Source organism: Rissa tridactyla, chromosome 6, assembly GCF_028500815.1.
Source record: "Rissa tridactyla isolate bRisTri1 chromosome 6, bRisTri1.patW.cur.20221130, whole genome shotgun sequence".
Taxonomy (NCBI): Eukaryota; Metazoa; Chordata; class Aves; order Charadriiformes; family Laridae; genus Rissa; species Rissa tridactyla.
Genome location: NC_071471.1, coordinates 68171344 through 68187366, shown reverse-complemented (window position 1 = coordinate 68187366; position 16023 = coordinate 68171344). Strand labels below are relative to the sequence as shown.

The 16023-nt window shown below is 43.3% G+C and overlaps 1 protein-coding gene across 12 annotated transcripts in view; it reads right to left on the bottom strand.

The window, feature by feature from the left end:
* TACC2 (transforming acidic coiled-coil containing protein 2) overlaps positions 1-16023 on the bottom strand; it is a 157622-nt gene that overhangs the window by 103392 nt on the left and 38207 nt on the right. For 11 of the 12 annotated variants that reach the window (XM_054206583.1, XM_054206582.1, XM_054206589.1 and 8 more), the window contains one exon: positions 289-6051. The exons of the other annotated variant lie outside the window; for it this stretch is intronic. In XM_054206583.1, coding sequence (XP_054062558.1) covers positions 289-6051 — 5763 coding nt within the window. The remainder of the gene's footprint in view (positions 1-288; positions 6052-16023) is intronic. 12 annotated transcript variants of the gene reach the window in all.

Genomic DNA, 16023 nt, shown 5'->3' with positions numbered 1-16023 from the left:
TGAACACTGGGAAGTGTAAGCAAATCCACACAGGTAAGGGCAGGAATCTGGCCCAGCAGATGGAACAGGTAAGAACTGTGCTCCTCAGCTTTTAGGACCCCTCTGCCCTTACAAATTATTTCAATTTTCTTCCACATAGTCCACATTTAGAAGCAACAGAAATTTATGAAGAGAGTAAGTGCCGTGCCCTCCCAAACGGCCCAGACAATAGGTCTCCACCTTGAAAATTGTACCCCTGCCAAGCCCCAGGGTCCTGACAACCATTTCATAGTAATTTAAAGTAAATACCTTTCCGTAGGTAATCCTGCCACGGCCACGTCTTGAAGTTCATTGAGGTCAAGGTCCTCAGGCTCAGTTAACGCAAGCGGTGATAGCTTTCTTTTGGCATCCTGAAGTGAGCTTTCATGTTCTGAATTCAGCGTGCTCGGCTGATTTTCAGCAACAGGGAGATCAGTACATGCAGAGTGCTCATCCTGCTCCATCACAGGAACGCTTGGAGAGTGATTTTTGTACCAGTCTGTCTCCTGCTCTTCAGTGCTCCTGTTTACAGCTAAGTCACCCTCACCAGTGACTAACATCCTTGCAGTACCTGTCTCAGGGATGTCTCCAATTTTTTCGTTACCTGTTTTTGCTGTGCTTAACACTGTGTCACTGTTCTCTTTTGCATCTCCCTCAGTCATGCTGCTAGATTCTAGTTTAGAGTCAGTTTGGAAGCAATCATCCTGGCTTATTTCGTTTTTTAAGTAATCTATTAACCCATGCATGGTCACTGCCTTTTCTTCCTGCGCATCTTGTGATTTCTCCAATGTTTCCAAGCATTTCCTATTTACTGGATCATCCTGTATCCTCTGCGTATCATTCTGAGACTGAATTTCATACATAAAATCGCTGCGAATGTGCGTCTCCTGATTTTCCCCAGGTGAAACATTAAAATTGTCTGGCAATTTTTCATGATAGTAAGATCCTCCCAGGACAAACGTTGAAGCTGCCATGTCAGAGAAGCTCTTGGCAGTGTCTGTGTTGTCATACTCACTCTTCTCCTGTTCATTTGGCTTAGGATCCTGGCACTGTTCAGTAGGAAGACTTACATCCTCTTCAGATGAAACTGGTTCTGCATTACACTCTGTAATTAAGTTATTTCTCTCTGCGGTGGCAGCATCTTCTAAGTCACTCTTCTGTGCATCGCCTGTGGAGCTAGCAGCTACAGTGGGTTGTTGCTTACTGTCAGAATATGCAGGGAAGTTCTCAGCTGCTGCCCCATCAAATGAAGCCGGTCCTCGCTTCTTTATCTCTAAGCTTATTAGCGATTCAGGATCAACGCCACTAGCACACCCGCCTGCCTGCCTTTCCATCTCACTGCTCTCTGGATGCTCAGTGTTTTTTTCTGGTTTTTGCAGGTTTTCCGGAGTGTGTTCAGCGGGTGTAGCGCCATCCAACCCAGGGACCACTTCTGAACAGCTACCGGGCTGCCTATTTTTCTCAATGTCCTGGAGACTTGCTGGTGGCAGCTCTGCCACTGTGTTTTCTTCTTGCAGGGATTTGCCTTTGGCAGCTTTGCAGGAAGTCTCAGTAGCTAAAGACAACCCTTGCCCCTCGGCTGCTGAGGTGCCCTCGGGAGCTCCTTTGCCCGCCTTGTTTGATTCTGAAAAGTTCTCAGCACCGCCCGGTTCTGCTGTGTCCTTGGCCACCGGACTCTGCTTGAAGCCTGCATGGTTTTCAGACAGAAGCTGGGGTAATTCAGCACTCAGTGTGCTGTGGACCGTTTTTTTAAATATCTGGCTGATATGTTCCCTAAAGTCTGGGAGGCTGGAGCCAATGTCCAGAGAGCTGCAAGTCAGAGCCTCATGCTCCCTTCCAGAGTTCTCCGCAGACTGCTTGGAAATCTCTGCCCTGGTTACGTTAGTATTCTCTTTTGAAAGCTCTTCCATTTTTTCTGAATTCCCAGGTTTCTCTAAGATCTCACCGTACTTGTCATCTACGCAGATATTGGTTGCAATTTCCTCATTACAGCCTTCTTGTTTACCAACAGATGAAAGGCTCAGCAGCTTCCCTTCTAGAGTAGGGAGAGCTAAAAGAGACTCTGCTGAACTGTCACTTTGCTGCTCTTTGAAGTTTACCTCACTTTTTGTTTCTTTGGATTTAATTGCAGATACCTCTTCCTTCAGCTTCTCAGAACTGAACTGTGATAAGTTTCCCGTACTCTGCCCCACATTTAAAGCCTCTGGCAGGGCTAAACTTCTGTCTCCATCACACTGAAAACTTTGGTCTGGAACATCGTTTTCATTCACACATATAATCCCCGCAGAGCTGTTTTCTGAATGTGCAGGTTTACCTGGGCTTACCCTGGGTGAAGGACCTGAGTGCGCAGACACCTGAGAACCTGCAGCAATCTGCAAATTAGAGTTACTTTCTACGGCTTTTTGGCATGCTACAACTTCCAGCTCATTAGTTAGTAATTCCCCCCCAGTACCGTTGTCCGTATTGTTTCCAGGTTGCTGGCTGGGATGGTTGAGCGCAGAGATCCCTGTGGAGAGGGCTGTAAAATTTGCTTGACAAGAACCAGGCTCCTCTGGTGTCTTTTGAATGCAGCTGGATTTATATGACTTATCGGTGGGAATTACTTCCCCCTGTGCCCGTAATGGTGAAGGAGATCCTTGTGCCCCTGGACTTTTATCACTTTTGATATTGCTTGTTTCTGTGACAGAAGCACTGTCCTCACAACTTATCTCCATGTTTCCATCTTTCCGGATGATTTCCCCATTAGCAGTCAGACCTTCAATCTTTTCTGACTTTTTTGCCATTAATGGCATTTTCCCTGGAGTTTCTGGATGACATATTTGAGGATCATTTTTCTCAGAATTATCAGAAGCATGTGCTATTTCTGTATCACTTGGCAAAGCCTGTGATATGTTAGTGGCACTTGCTGAATTCTGTGTCCCTGGAAGAGCATTTATAGCAGCAGCACGGCTTTCACCAGCATTATCCTTTATCCTGCATATGCTGCCTGGCTGTTCATTCTTGTCAGATTCTTTAGAAAATGTATCGGTATGACATGCTGCTTCATGCTGACTAGCTGAGATCAAAGAATTATTATCCTGCTCGGGCTTGTCTGAGTTTTGCTTACTGCGGCAGTTTTCTTCTGCCTTGAGATCAGTTTTGTTTTGCTCATTGCAATCTTGCAAATTAAGCATGGTCACACCAGAAATATTTTGTCCGTGTTTGCTGCTGCACCCGTCCTCTGACACCACGGCACCGCTTTTATCCATGCCCTTTTCTTTTCCTGTGTCAGAGTCGCATTGGATCGGTGCTGGACCTAGCACAGAAGATTCTTTATTAAGGTTGTTTGAAATGTTTAGAGGTATTTCTGGTATGTTGCTGTGATTATTTAGGTCCAATGGCCGTTCAGGTTTTAGAGCCCTTTCTTTGTGTTCCTGATCATCTGCTCCTGTGACAGTTGTCAGGCTGCTTTGCTGCTTCTGTTGTTCGAGTCCTGTATTTGAAACCCAGTCACAGTCACCAGCAACAGACACGGACTCCTGCATTTGCTCTGCTTGGGGAAGAGCAGTTGGAACATCTGCATTTTCCTGCAATTCTCTGATACTGCACTCCAAGGCCTCCAAAGAGCCGCACGTGTCACTCTCAGAGGGGCAGCTGTTGTCACTGATGTGTTTGTCACCCCCTTCTTCCATGTGAACTTGCCGAGGAGCGAGTCCTGAGGTACCGACTGCAGCCTGGGAGGTTTCTGAACAAGCCATCTGCAAATTCTGGTGACTTTCTGCAGCCACTTGCTCCCGCTGAGCCTGCACCAGCGCATCTGACTTGCATTCACTTCTCAGTGCCAGATCTGTGTCCTCCATGAAACTTTTCACCACAGTTTGGTGCTTCCCCTGTTGAAAACCCTCATTTTCTTTACCATCCACAGCACTGCTTTGTGCAGCTGCAGGTCCTTGCTCTGGATTGCTGCGAGGCTCTTCAGCGATGTGACTGATCTCTTCCTTGGTTTCCGAAACCCGTGAGGCCTCCTCAGTTTGTGCAGTCCCTGCCAACTCATTTAAGCCCTGGAGCTCAAGTTTTGATTTGGACATTTCTGCATTTTCTTCTGATTTGCTATAGCTCTCAGGCTTTTCTTGACTCTCAGTATTGCATTCAGATTCTAATGTAGTGTCTCTAGCAAAAGCCTTTTCCCAGGATTCATCCTGCTTACTCTGCTTAATATTATTGTTCTCAGAGTGGAGGAGCGGTGAACTGTGTGCATCAGCTAAACAAACCGTTTCAGTCCCGTTACAGCCTGGCTGGCCTGAAGTTTTGTCTTCTGCCTCAGTGTTAAAGCAATCAAAACTCAGTGGGCATTCTTCCCTTGGAAACTGGGGTGAAGCCACCAGCTTATTCTCCAGGTCATTGGTGGCAGCTGTTTTCTCTTTACTCATTAGTTGTTCAGGTTTACAACCAAAAGACTGTGAATCGTCTCCAGGTGATTTAAAGTTACTGTCTAAATTCAGAGGCTTTCCCCCAGCTTCTTCCCTTAGGTCACCTGTTGAAGTCTTTTCACAAAAACTGAATTCTTTGGGATTGTGTCCCAAGTGGGTGTTTTCCATGTCCTGGTGGTAGCTACTAACAGAGTTCAGTAGTAGTCTTTCTGTTCCACTTGACCCCTCAGGTAATTGACTGGTTTCTGTCACTTGTGCCTCCTCTGTTCTGATTTCCTTTTTTTCTCCTGTTAGCCTCGCCTCACTTTCCTTTTCATTCAGCTCTGTGGATCTGCTCAGAGAAGTACTTAATGCATCTTCTTCCAGTAATACTCTTTTATCTAGCAGGGAATTTTCCTTGGTGGGCTTGATAATGTTTTCTGTTTCAGAAAGTGTGGTGCTTTCTCTAGACACATCATCAGCTTTTATAATTTCATTGCTACTGGCTTCATCTTTTGGGCTTTCAGTCATGACAGCTGATTTTTGTTCTTCCTCTTGCTTAAATGATAAAGGCACACTGAAATGCTCGGCACTAACAAGCTCATCCTCCTTTTGAAGCTCTCTTTGAAAAATGGGTTGTTTTTTTTCAGGGGCTGTTTTCACTGCTTCGCTCCTCATTGGATCTTGAGAGTCATTTCCAGGCACATATTCCCTCGAAGGCTCTTCAGGCTTTGGTATCAGGAAGAGATTTGGAGAGTTCGAAGGCAACTCTGACATTAAAGTACAAGCTGCTGATTGCTCCCCTTTGCTTCCAGATAGCTTTGCCTCATCCCCTTTAGCTGTTGTTACAGCCCCCATCTGTAGATTACAGACTTCACTCATCTCAGTGAAGCCCTGAGCATTCACAATTGCTCCAAATTTTTCACCATCTGAGCCTCGTGTTGCTGGGTAATTTAGGATTAAGGTTTCCTTTTTCATTAGCAGACCCTCTCCACCATCTGTGTTCTGTCTACCTTGCTGCATTACAGTCTGGGGCTGACCTACTTCCCGAGCTCCTCGCTCCTGCTTGGCCTCCTCAGCAGTAAAATAATCTCCTGCTTCTTTACCCCGGGGAAACGTGCTGACATGTGGTTCCCTCATGCCACCCAGCTGTTCACTCTGCCAGACCGAGCCTAATTCACTCAAACTCATTTGTGTGGCTCCTTGCAGTTCTGTAATTGCTGCAGGAGGGCTGGGCTCTAGGCTTGGGTTTCTGGGATCATTCTCACTGTTTTCCATAGAAGTGGCAGCAACATTGTCACATTGTGGGCCTCTGTCCGCAGATTCGGCGTGTGTTACTCCCTCTTCTTTGTCATTTGCTGGACCTGGTGATGGCACTGCTTCATTGCAATTTGAGGTTGGTAACTTGTCATTGCTGCTTGTGAGATCTGCTCTGGCGTGTTCTTTGGCACCGTCTGCCAAAGGCATTGAGACAGGCAGACTTCTCCCTCTTGCTTCCGCAGCCTGCTTTAAGAAATGAGAGTCTGCTTGTCCTCCTTGCTCTTGCAAGTTAGTGTTCTGTCCTGTCACCTCTGAAGACGCCATGCTTGAATTCGGATTGGATAAATCTTCAGCACTGTAGCTACTGCTGCCTTCATTACTGACGCTGCCAACAATGGAAATGTTTATTTGTTTCATGTCAATAAAGAAGCAAAGAATATGAAGCAAAGAAGAAAAACAATTTGTGCCACTGGTGTTTCAAAGCCATGCAGTACATGCACTGAGAAGCTCATAATCTGCTTTCAGACCACCAGACAAAACCATCAGACACGCATCACAGTGACTTAAATGCTCGTTACTCTGGAAAATATGTCCCCAGTCTTAACTGACAGCCACCATGCTCATGGCATGCGTTTTAACCATTCCACACTCTGTCTTAGTTAAGTGTGGGGAGAAGGGACACACATCTAAGGGAGCAACATGGGGAAAAAGTGACAAAAATACTGGAAAAACCACCAGTACCTCAAAGAAACGTTTTTCATTCTGCTTCTATGAGACTACTCTGCGCAAAGCTAACGGCCGTGCAATCTGCAGTAACTTCTGTTATCTGGCTATACTTTTATTGTGTAGCAGAAGCTTAAGAAGGGCCCATCTGTTGAATGTTTTCTCCAACTAATCAGCAGAGTTGATTCTCACCAAGAGGTCAAAGGTCTCACCCTGCCATACAATGATACACACCCTATGAGGTCATTTTATTGCACCGTTTAATTTCAGGGCATATAAACTATAACCGTTTGTGTGATCTCTCTCCCCACCCATTAAAGATAAGGTAGAAAAGAAATGGAAATGCAGATGATGTGGGTGCACTAACTGCAGAGAAGAGGTAGTTATTTTTAATATTTTTTCACATGCACTGTGTGGACCTCGGTTTCCACACCTAGGTTTGTAGGTGACAGACTAGCTTAACCTTGTTGTCTCCCTCACCTCCCCTGGGAAGCCCGAGCATATTTTCATTGCCTTAGGGAACATGGAGTGAAATATCAATTCAAAACTGAACATGGAATTGTACCTAGGAGCTTGGGGCACAATTTACTTAACATGAAATAATAAATCCTTTCCCCCCTGCCCCGGTCCAAAGTAAGATGCACAGACAACAAACACATTGTCAAATGCTCCGAGGTGAGTGTGACTGCGGCGTGCTCTGGTTCCATCGCTGCAGCGAGAAAGGTCACTCATGGTGAGCCCATCGCTGAAGCTTTGCCACAGCTTAGCTGTGCTACATTTCAGAAATTCAAAGTGCCCTACAAACTGGAGTTATAAAAGATGCTTAAAACACCTTCTGGAAAGCCGAGCATAGATTGGATTTTCAGTAATCTCCAGAAATCTGAGAAGCCTCTCTCCTCTTCTCCGCCCACACAAAATATTTGACTGAAAAGTGAGTCAGTGATGAGCTCTCGGGTCCCTGCAGTTTAGGTCTGTGTTTATACAAACACTTCCCCTTCAGTAACTGTTGAAGCAGCACCGAAGCTCTTGGGCTGTGCTACAGTACACAAAATGCGCTTCCAGGTGGGGTCAGAACCCCTCCTTACACAGAGGATTACCCAATGCAACAACTTCTTTATGAGAGGGCTGCACATAAAACTGAACATGAGCCTTAGACCCTAAAAACCTTCTTCAGAGTCATTACAACGGAAAATGAACTACTCTTTAAAAAGCTACTGAAATTTGCCTATGTTTAGGGTAAGCCTCAAACCTAAGGTACAATATCTCTACCGTACAATTAATTTATAGTTTAACCAAGTTTCAGCAATGCTTGGCATCAGTTTGTACATTTAATTTATAACACCAACACATTTTATTTAAACTTTTAAAAATTCTTTTGCCCCAATTTTTTCTTTTCCTAGCACCTGGAAAACACCTATCCATATAAAACTGACACTGGGAACAACACAGGTGGCAATGCAATATCTGGTATTTGTTGGATCATTGACAACACGGGGCACGATGGGACATGAGCAAACAAGGAGGTGCCAGGAGCCTTTCCCTAAGGAGGGAACAGACTTTACCATTTGACATTAATTTTGCATTAAGGGACTTTTCATTAGGAGAGGAGGGGCAGAAACCACAACACTGAATTGGGGAGGGGATGGAAAAGTGGGAGTCAATTGCCATTCCAGCTTTTTGTTCTTGTTGCAGGTTTACCTTACTACTGATTAAATCGCTCATTAGCAGTTGTGTGCCCAGGGTCTTCAACCTGGAAGCATGCTCCTGTCAGAGGTATGGTGTTCAGGGGAGGGACAAATGTGGGTGCAGGTTGGGGGTTGTGTGAGGTCTTTTAACCTCTGTGAAACTGAGTGTTGGAAAAAGTAGAAAACACCACCTACAATTTCAGTTTCTCCTTATCACTTATCTTTAACCTCTGATTCTTTACTCCTTGTTAATCCCATGTGTCAACTGAGTTAGGAAAGGCACGGTAATAAATCTGGGATAGAAGCATGAGTAATGTTCATCATACAGTCCATACATCACTATATACTTGCATTTCACAGATTTCGGCTGACTGAAATTTCTCCAAGATCTTTACAGATATGACTTCTTTATTACATTAGACTTCTATTTGCAGCTATTAAATATGAAACAGCCCCAAACGTGTTTGAAGTCGTTAACTTTATTTGAATACAATCGCTGAAACCATGAACTGTCTACTGCCATGCTGGTAGCAACTTCATAAAGAGTCATAGTAGTGACTTAGCAGGTTCAAGGGCAGAGGACAATCCTATGAACTAGGCTATGCAGCATTCTGAATCAACTTAAACCATTTTTCTGGTATTCAGTAATGCTGAAAACCTGTTCATTTTACTCAAGAGTAGATGAAGGAATCGGGACAACTTTGTAATTAATGTATGCTGAACAGAATGAAAATGACAGTGCTGGCACGTGCTGTGACAGCAACTTAAACCCTAACTTTTGGAATGAAGTAGTACACCTTCATCGTCTGTGCTACTTCAGCCTGCTTCAATGTTTTATTCAGGATATAACAGATAATTGGAAGGTTCGAGATTCCAATCATAATAAGCTACGTCCAGACTGACCTGTTTGGATATCTCCATTTATGTTTTTCCTTCTGATGTAGGTAACCAGGAAAACTATATAGGGAACATATCCTACATCTTCCTTTTCATTTTTTGTAATCTTGCTTTTCTGTCTGCAAGACGCTGCTGGGGTTAGCCAAACATCTGTTGGGAATGACTTAAGCACAGTTGATCCTGCTTTAGGGCAGGAGGATGGACTAGATGACCTCTTCAGGTCACCCCTAGTCCCATTATCTTCCACTCTTTTTAAAGGGAATAACACTATAGGGAAATGACACCACATGCTGAAGATAATTCCCCTGAGTAAAACCCAATCTACATGAAAATCTATTGGGAATCAATAATTACCTGCAGGGAGCATGTATTTTCAGACAACCCATTCAATATGATCAACAAAGCTATGACCCTAAAAGTTGGGTTTTTTTAAACACAGGAAAATAAAACACGTTCTCTATTGTGAGATGTGTCTCCCACTATTCTCTTGATCTCTTTTGTTTGTAATCTGAATTAGCTTGATACAATTAAGGGAAAAATTCATACTGTAGGGTAATATTTAAAACAAAACATGCAAATGACAAAGCAGGAAAGAACATTAGAGTCCTTCGCAGTTCGTGTAGCGCTTAGGGGAGAAAGAGTAATTTTGCTAGGGATAATTGCTGCACTTAATTGATGATATGTTGAAAAAAAAAAGAAAATGCAGCCATGCAAAGACCTAGCTGCGTATGTAACTTGAAATGTGCAAGCGTCCCACTGCACTCGAGTTATCAAAGGAAACTCTTCCTTTGTCTTAGAATTTAAGCACACAATTAAGGATTTGCAAGTTCAAGGCCTTAACATACTGACCATATGAATGTTATCCTTCCAGTTGCAGCATCAAATAACAATGAGTTAAATCTTTGTATGTCTAAAGTGTTTGTTTTGCATAAATAATTACTGAGAAATTGCTTGTTTGGAAGGACGTTGCAAATTTACCAATTAATTTTTAATACCTGTAGTTAAGCTCTTCCACCTTCAGAATATATTGTGGCAAGTTCAAATTATCCTGGAACAATTTAAGAGTACTGCCCAGTTACTAAAATGTTTATTAGGACAGCACTGCCTGGTTTGTGTTTAGGGTGTGAAGCTACAAAGGATGTTAAGAAATCAATGATTTACGGTGCATCTCCCGTAAATACTGCTGGATTAAGAGCCACACCCAATGGAGCTATTAACACTTGAAGTCGCAACTTCCATCGCTCTGTTTTGGCATCCGCAGCAAAGGTAAGGGGACAGAAGATAAAACCAGCAGCAGCCAGACAAAGGCTCTCTGGCATTTACTATCTGCAGGGCTGTGTCTGGAGGGGTGGGAGGGTAGAGATGCCCAAAGATGTTAAGCTTACTCGATAAACAACAAGAAATAACGATCCAGCAACAGAAAATCATAGATCATTTAAAATTTCCTTTTCTTATTCCTTTGCTTTCCTCCTAAAATGTGCAGTAGTTGTCGAAAGAACAGGCAGCCTTTCCAACCCAGTCACACTTGTGAGGGAAAAACACCAAGTGCTGAAGCCCGTGAAACCCAGAGGTCACATACGGTGATGTAACTCTGAGCCGAGTGATGATATTCCCAGGCGTATAAGAGCCTGAAATCTGAGGATGAATTTAGAAAGCACTGGAGGGGATAGATGGCAGAGCCACCTCTGCAACCATGGCACACGTATAGCTGCTTCTCAAATCTTTCTGTTCCGTTTCTCCTGACACATGAGAGATCAGCATCTACATTTTGAGTTTACATGCACATTTGGACACACTGTACTGGAGAATTTGAGTTAACTTAAAGAATCCTGCACTTTAATCTGTCCCTAAGAGATCCTGAAAGTTAATTAGGAACATGGAAATAATTTCCACATTCCCTTTAAAAAAAAAAAAAAAAAGTCAGAGTTTTAGAGGCAGAACAACTCACTATCTGAACTTTTCGGTGTAAACAAGCACATGAGAAATCCATCATCGCTAAAGGGCTGCAAACAGCAGCCAGCTTCCTCCACCCTCCCTGTATATCTAAGCTTTCAGGAAAAAGTGAAGCAGGAATAATGATCTATAAGATCCTCCTGGGAACTGTCCTGCCCTTCTCCCCCCACCCCCAATCACTTTTCACCTCCTTGTTCCATACACAGGAACAAGGGGCCTGCAATATTTTAAGTATGACCGAACTAAATTATTCTAACATTAAAAAAAGTCAGCTGTACTACTGCTGCAGCAAGCAAACACGGCCAGATCTTCAGTTCCAGTTCCACAGCCGGCTCCTGGTCTCCATCCGAGATATCCGGAGAGCCAGCAGGAAGCATGGCACTGAATGGCCGGTCCTGCAGGATGTGTGGCAGCTTCAGCTTGTCACTCTGCAGCGGCTCGGTGGGTCCCACAGGATCTGTGCGCAGCACTCCGGCTGGGAGAGCAGCCAAGTCCATCCAGGAGGAGTGCTTATTCCCCTGAACTACTGCTGGGTGTGTACCTTTTCAATCACTCTATCTGCTTCTCGCTAAACCTCCTGGAAAAAGTTGTCCAGCTAAGGATTCCCCAGGCGTTCTCCTCTGTGCGTGCACCAGGAGAAAGGCACGGTTACATCTCGCGCAGGCACCAATGCAAAGCCTCAGGCTTGCTATCTATCCTAGTTCTTCAGCATTTTTATTTCACGTGGAAAGTTTACAGATCGATTGCTGACAGTGGTACTTTTCAGCATACAGGACTAGTGAGAGGACTAGTGAGAAACAGGTAAAAAAAAAATGCACCAAAACAGAGTATTTTAAAATAAGAGTCAGAAACATTTTGAATTACAAAACATAAGAATTTAAAAGCGACTGAAACAATTTTTGAGAACTTGTGGAGGATGGAAGAAAGCCACCCAGAAGACTGGAAAAAAGCAAACGTGGTAGTTTTCCACACAGAGATACTCCATCCGAAGATGGCAGGTCAGTCATATGCTCTTAAGACTGTAAGAGTTCACTTCAGGGTGGAAAAGATGCATTTAAAGCAGCATACGGGAGCGAGTTAAAAATAAACAGCCTGGAATCTGAAACTTCAAAGATTTTTCCGTTTATTGTCTTCGTTTCTATTTTGGCAGGATATAACTTAGAAGCCACCCAAAACAGGCGTGTGCCAGCAGTCTCAGGAGTAAGGCTAAATAAAAAGTAATTGCCTGAGCCCCTGCCCATCTAATATGTTTCCTGATACAAGAATCTTGTGAATCCCTCCAAGCTGACTCATCCCTGTAACATTCATCTCACCAGAGTCATAATTTTGCACGCTGAAGCGTAAAGCTGTTTTAGCTTAGAATGTAAGTCGAAGTGTTCTCGGTAATCACGCTTTGAAAAGGAACCCCTAAACAGCTGCAGCGATGCCATTTGTGAGCAATGCATTTTAAAAAACGCAAACTAGTCACAGAAGAGTATATAATGCCTATGCTTATATTAAAAAAACCAACCAAAACAAACCAACCAGAAAACCCCACAAGACTGCACTTGCTGCAGCCAAACCACAAATATTCAAGCCCCAAGATAAGAGACCCCACCCCACAGTCTCCGTTACTACCGCTGGCCCATGCTACCACCAGTTTGGACAGCTTCATGTGCTGGGTGGGTGACAGCGTAGCCTTGTGTTAATTAGCTGTACTCAGTCCATTGTTTCAAACCACATCAGTGTGTAACTACTTGCTCCTTCAGTTAATGGAGTCTTCCAAAAGGCCGCACGCAAGAATTGCTGACGCTAATGTAAACCATCACACACCGCTCCTCAGCCAGTGTTTGTTATTTTTCCATTCATGCTTAATACTTCTGTACCTGCTTATAGCCGGAGCCTGGAATTGTGCCTCCACTAAAATCCAGACCCACAGAGAGAATTATCTGGCCCACATCCTTGTGGGAGGACTTCTGGCTTCAGATCAGACCCTATTAACCAGTTACCTCTACCATCACTACTGTAGGAAGCAGAGAGATACTTGCTACTTTGAGATTAAAAAATAAGTATATTGAAAAGCTGCTGTTCTGAGTCTACAGTATGCTAAAGCACCACTACAAAGAACAGCAGGTTTTGAAAAAGAATAGCATGGATACGATAATTTGAGGGTTAAATTCTGCCACACCAAAGTCACCAAACAAATGAAAGAACAGAACTTGCTTATCAGTTTTGGAACACGGTTAGTAGACTTCTGCATTCTCAAAGGAGACTCCACCAGTGTTTCTTGTTGTGTGAAAATCCATGGTGATGTCTTCAGCCAAGACCTTATAGCTTTGTTTCCCACAAAGGCCATTTTCAATGGCAGGACTGCCCAACTTTGCCCACAGAATGAAGATACAAAGGTCCACCCATATGAAGACGTGAGACCGATGAGAAATTCTACAAGTCTCAGGTCAAATATTCAGGTGATGAGACTCAGAGAAGTTTAACATGTCCTTCCAGTACCGACGATGACACAGATCTGTCTGCAGGCTGTATTAAATGGTCTCCCATATCTGAGTGACTAGAGAAACTTGAAGCTGAAGCTTTCTTCTTCACACCACCAAACCCCCCCGAAAATTTTCATCCCTTTTCTTTCCTACCTGTGCCTGCACACACATTTAATCAAGAGTGGTTTCCACCAGATGCTTGGGTGAGAGTGAAAAAATCTGCTGCGTGGATGAATACAGCTTCATTCCCGGCTTCTTGATCTGATTTTCCCACTCCTTTTTTTTCTTGAAGGCAGAAGTAGAGGAAGATACTGCTGACCAGGGTAAAACAAACTGCCCTCTCCCAAAGTCCCCTCCTTGATTTTATGTATTCTGAACTTTAAAAATGAACCAAACATCACAGAAGCGATGGAGAGCTACTTCCTCGGGGCTCTTAGGTGGGTCCCTGCTGTTTTTGTGTACCTAAGTTCCTTATGTTTCCACAAATGAACGGAGCAAGAATGTCAGAAAGTTTAAGTCTCTGCATACTTCCTGCTGCTTTCTGGCAACATCTAAGAGTCTCTTACTCTTTAACATACTACACCATTTATATTCTATACCCATTTTGCAGGTGCAGAAAATACAATTCAGAGAGATTAGTTGCTTTGATAAGGTGGGAGGTTGTGTTAGGGCAGGGAGTCGAAAGCACGTTTTCCATTTTGAGTGTTTCACTGTGGTACTGTCCCCACCAGTGTCCTGGTAGCTAGTTAGAAGGGTCTTTATAGGCAGCCATTGGAGAAAGGTGTGAATATAGATCTTCCTTAAAATGTGGACGAGAAAGTAATTGTACAGAGATGCTTTCTGAGAAAGAAGAAGAAAATATACAATTCAAGTCCTCTGAGGTGAGTTCTGCTGCTGCTTCATTCACAGGACAGAGGCAGTACGTAAGGCAGGTCTTAGCAGTTGGCACAAACACTGTATCAGGTGGATGCTGGTACAAATGCCGTCAGTCGGAGGGTGTACGGGTGTTGCAGTTCTAAGAACACAGTCTAATACCTGTCTTTTTGCAGTTTCACAAACAACTCTAATTTTCAGAAATGTTAGTCATGATAGGCCTATTATAAAATCCAGCTGTTAGTAATACTCATAATTTCTTCTCTCACTTTTTCCCCCTTCCCATAATATAACCTGAATACTGACAAGAATAGCAGAAAATTACTATTTTACTGTCACAAATCAGAATGCATCACGTTTTAAGTAGCTTACAAGAAATTTATATTTTTTTCAGTGAGGACAGCATTACACACATACACAGTATAGTGATCATGCACAATACTGCTGAGAGAAACTAGAAGCTAGAGGATACCTGTAGTATTTGTTAACTGAAATAACAAACAAACAAACAAAATATGCACCTAAAATTCTCACCCTGTCCAAGTTTACATCACAACTTCAAACTCAATTTTTTCTAACTAGTGTGAATGACATCTAGGGCATTCCTCATTTGACATGAAAACGGAGAGACACTCTCAAAGACGTGAGGAACTAATCCAAGGAAGAGCTGTTTCAGTATACACCTGGTGCTAGATAGTAAAGTCATGGCACATTAGAAAAGAAATATACATCTCTAGGAAAGAAGTGCAACCTTTCATCACTTTAAACTTCAAGCCTAAATATCTTTATGATTGTATATTGACTTTGCCATCTTAGTCTTGCTCAGACTTTATTATTTTCAGTAGATAATTAAGATGTGCTAGTGGCAGTCAGAAGAAATAGAATTAATAGTAAATACCTTCCTGTGTGTGTGCTGAAGTACCACAGCCTACTGAACTGTAGGAGCTCCATAGCACAGCCAAACTCACTCTTCCAGAAAGTAAGCTGCTTTTCCTTGGTAAATCTTTTCAGATTATGTCATGTCTCCAGTTTCCCTGATGTGGCTAATTATGATCTTACTTAATACCTGCATTTGGACTTAAACTGCCACTAACTGTTGCATGATATCAATAATTAAGAGGAGAGGAGAGGAGAGGAGAGGAGAGGAGAGGAGAAGAGAGGAGAAGAGAAGAGAAGAGAAGAGAAGAGAAGAGAAGAGAAGAGAAGAGAAGAGAAGAGAAGAGAAGAGAAGAGACGAGACGAGACGAGACGAGACGAGACGAGACCTACCATGATCATCTAGTCCCACTGCCTGACCACTTCAGGACTGACCAAAAATTAAAGCATATTATTAAGGGCATTGTCCAAATGCCTCTTAAACACTGACAGGCTCGGGGCATTGACCACCTCTCTAGGAAGCCTGTTCCAGTGTTTGACCACCCTCTTGCTAAAGAAATGCTTAATCTTCATAATTTCTTATTAAGGGAGAAGAAGGGTTTATTGCCCAGGTTTATTGCCTGGGATAGCATCAACTTAACAGCTTTTGAAATATTTTACTTGACTGCTGTTTGTTCTTGTTTTTCATTTCTCAGGTTTACATCTTTCAAAGACTGTGGCAATCAGAAGCCTGGTAGCCAGGCTTGTCGGAAACAGAAAAGGGCCCAAATCACACATACTCTACTTGAAAAGGATGTGCCAAATCTTTCCGCAGTGAATTCTCCAATCTTAAAGAAAATGAATGAAAACACTTTGAAAAGTGCCCATGGCCTAAAAATC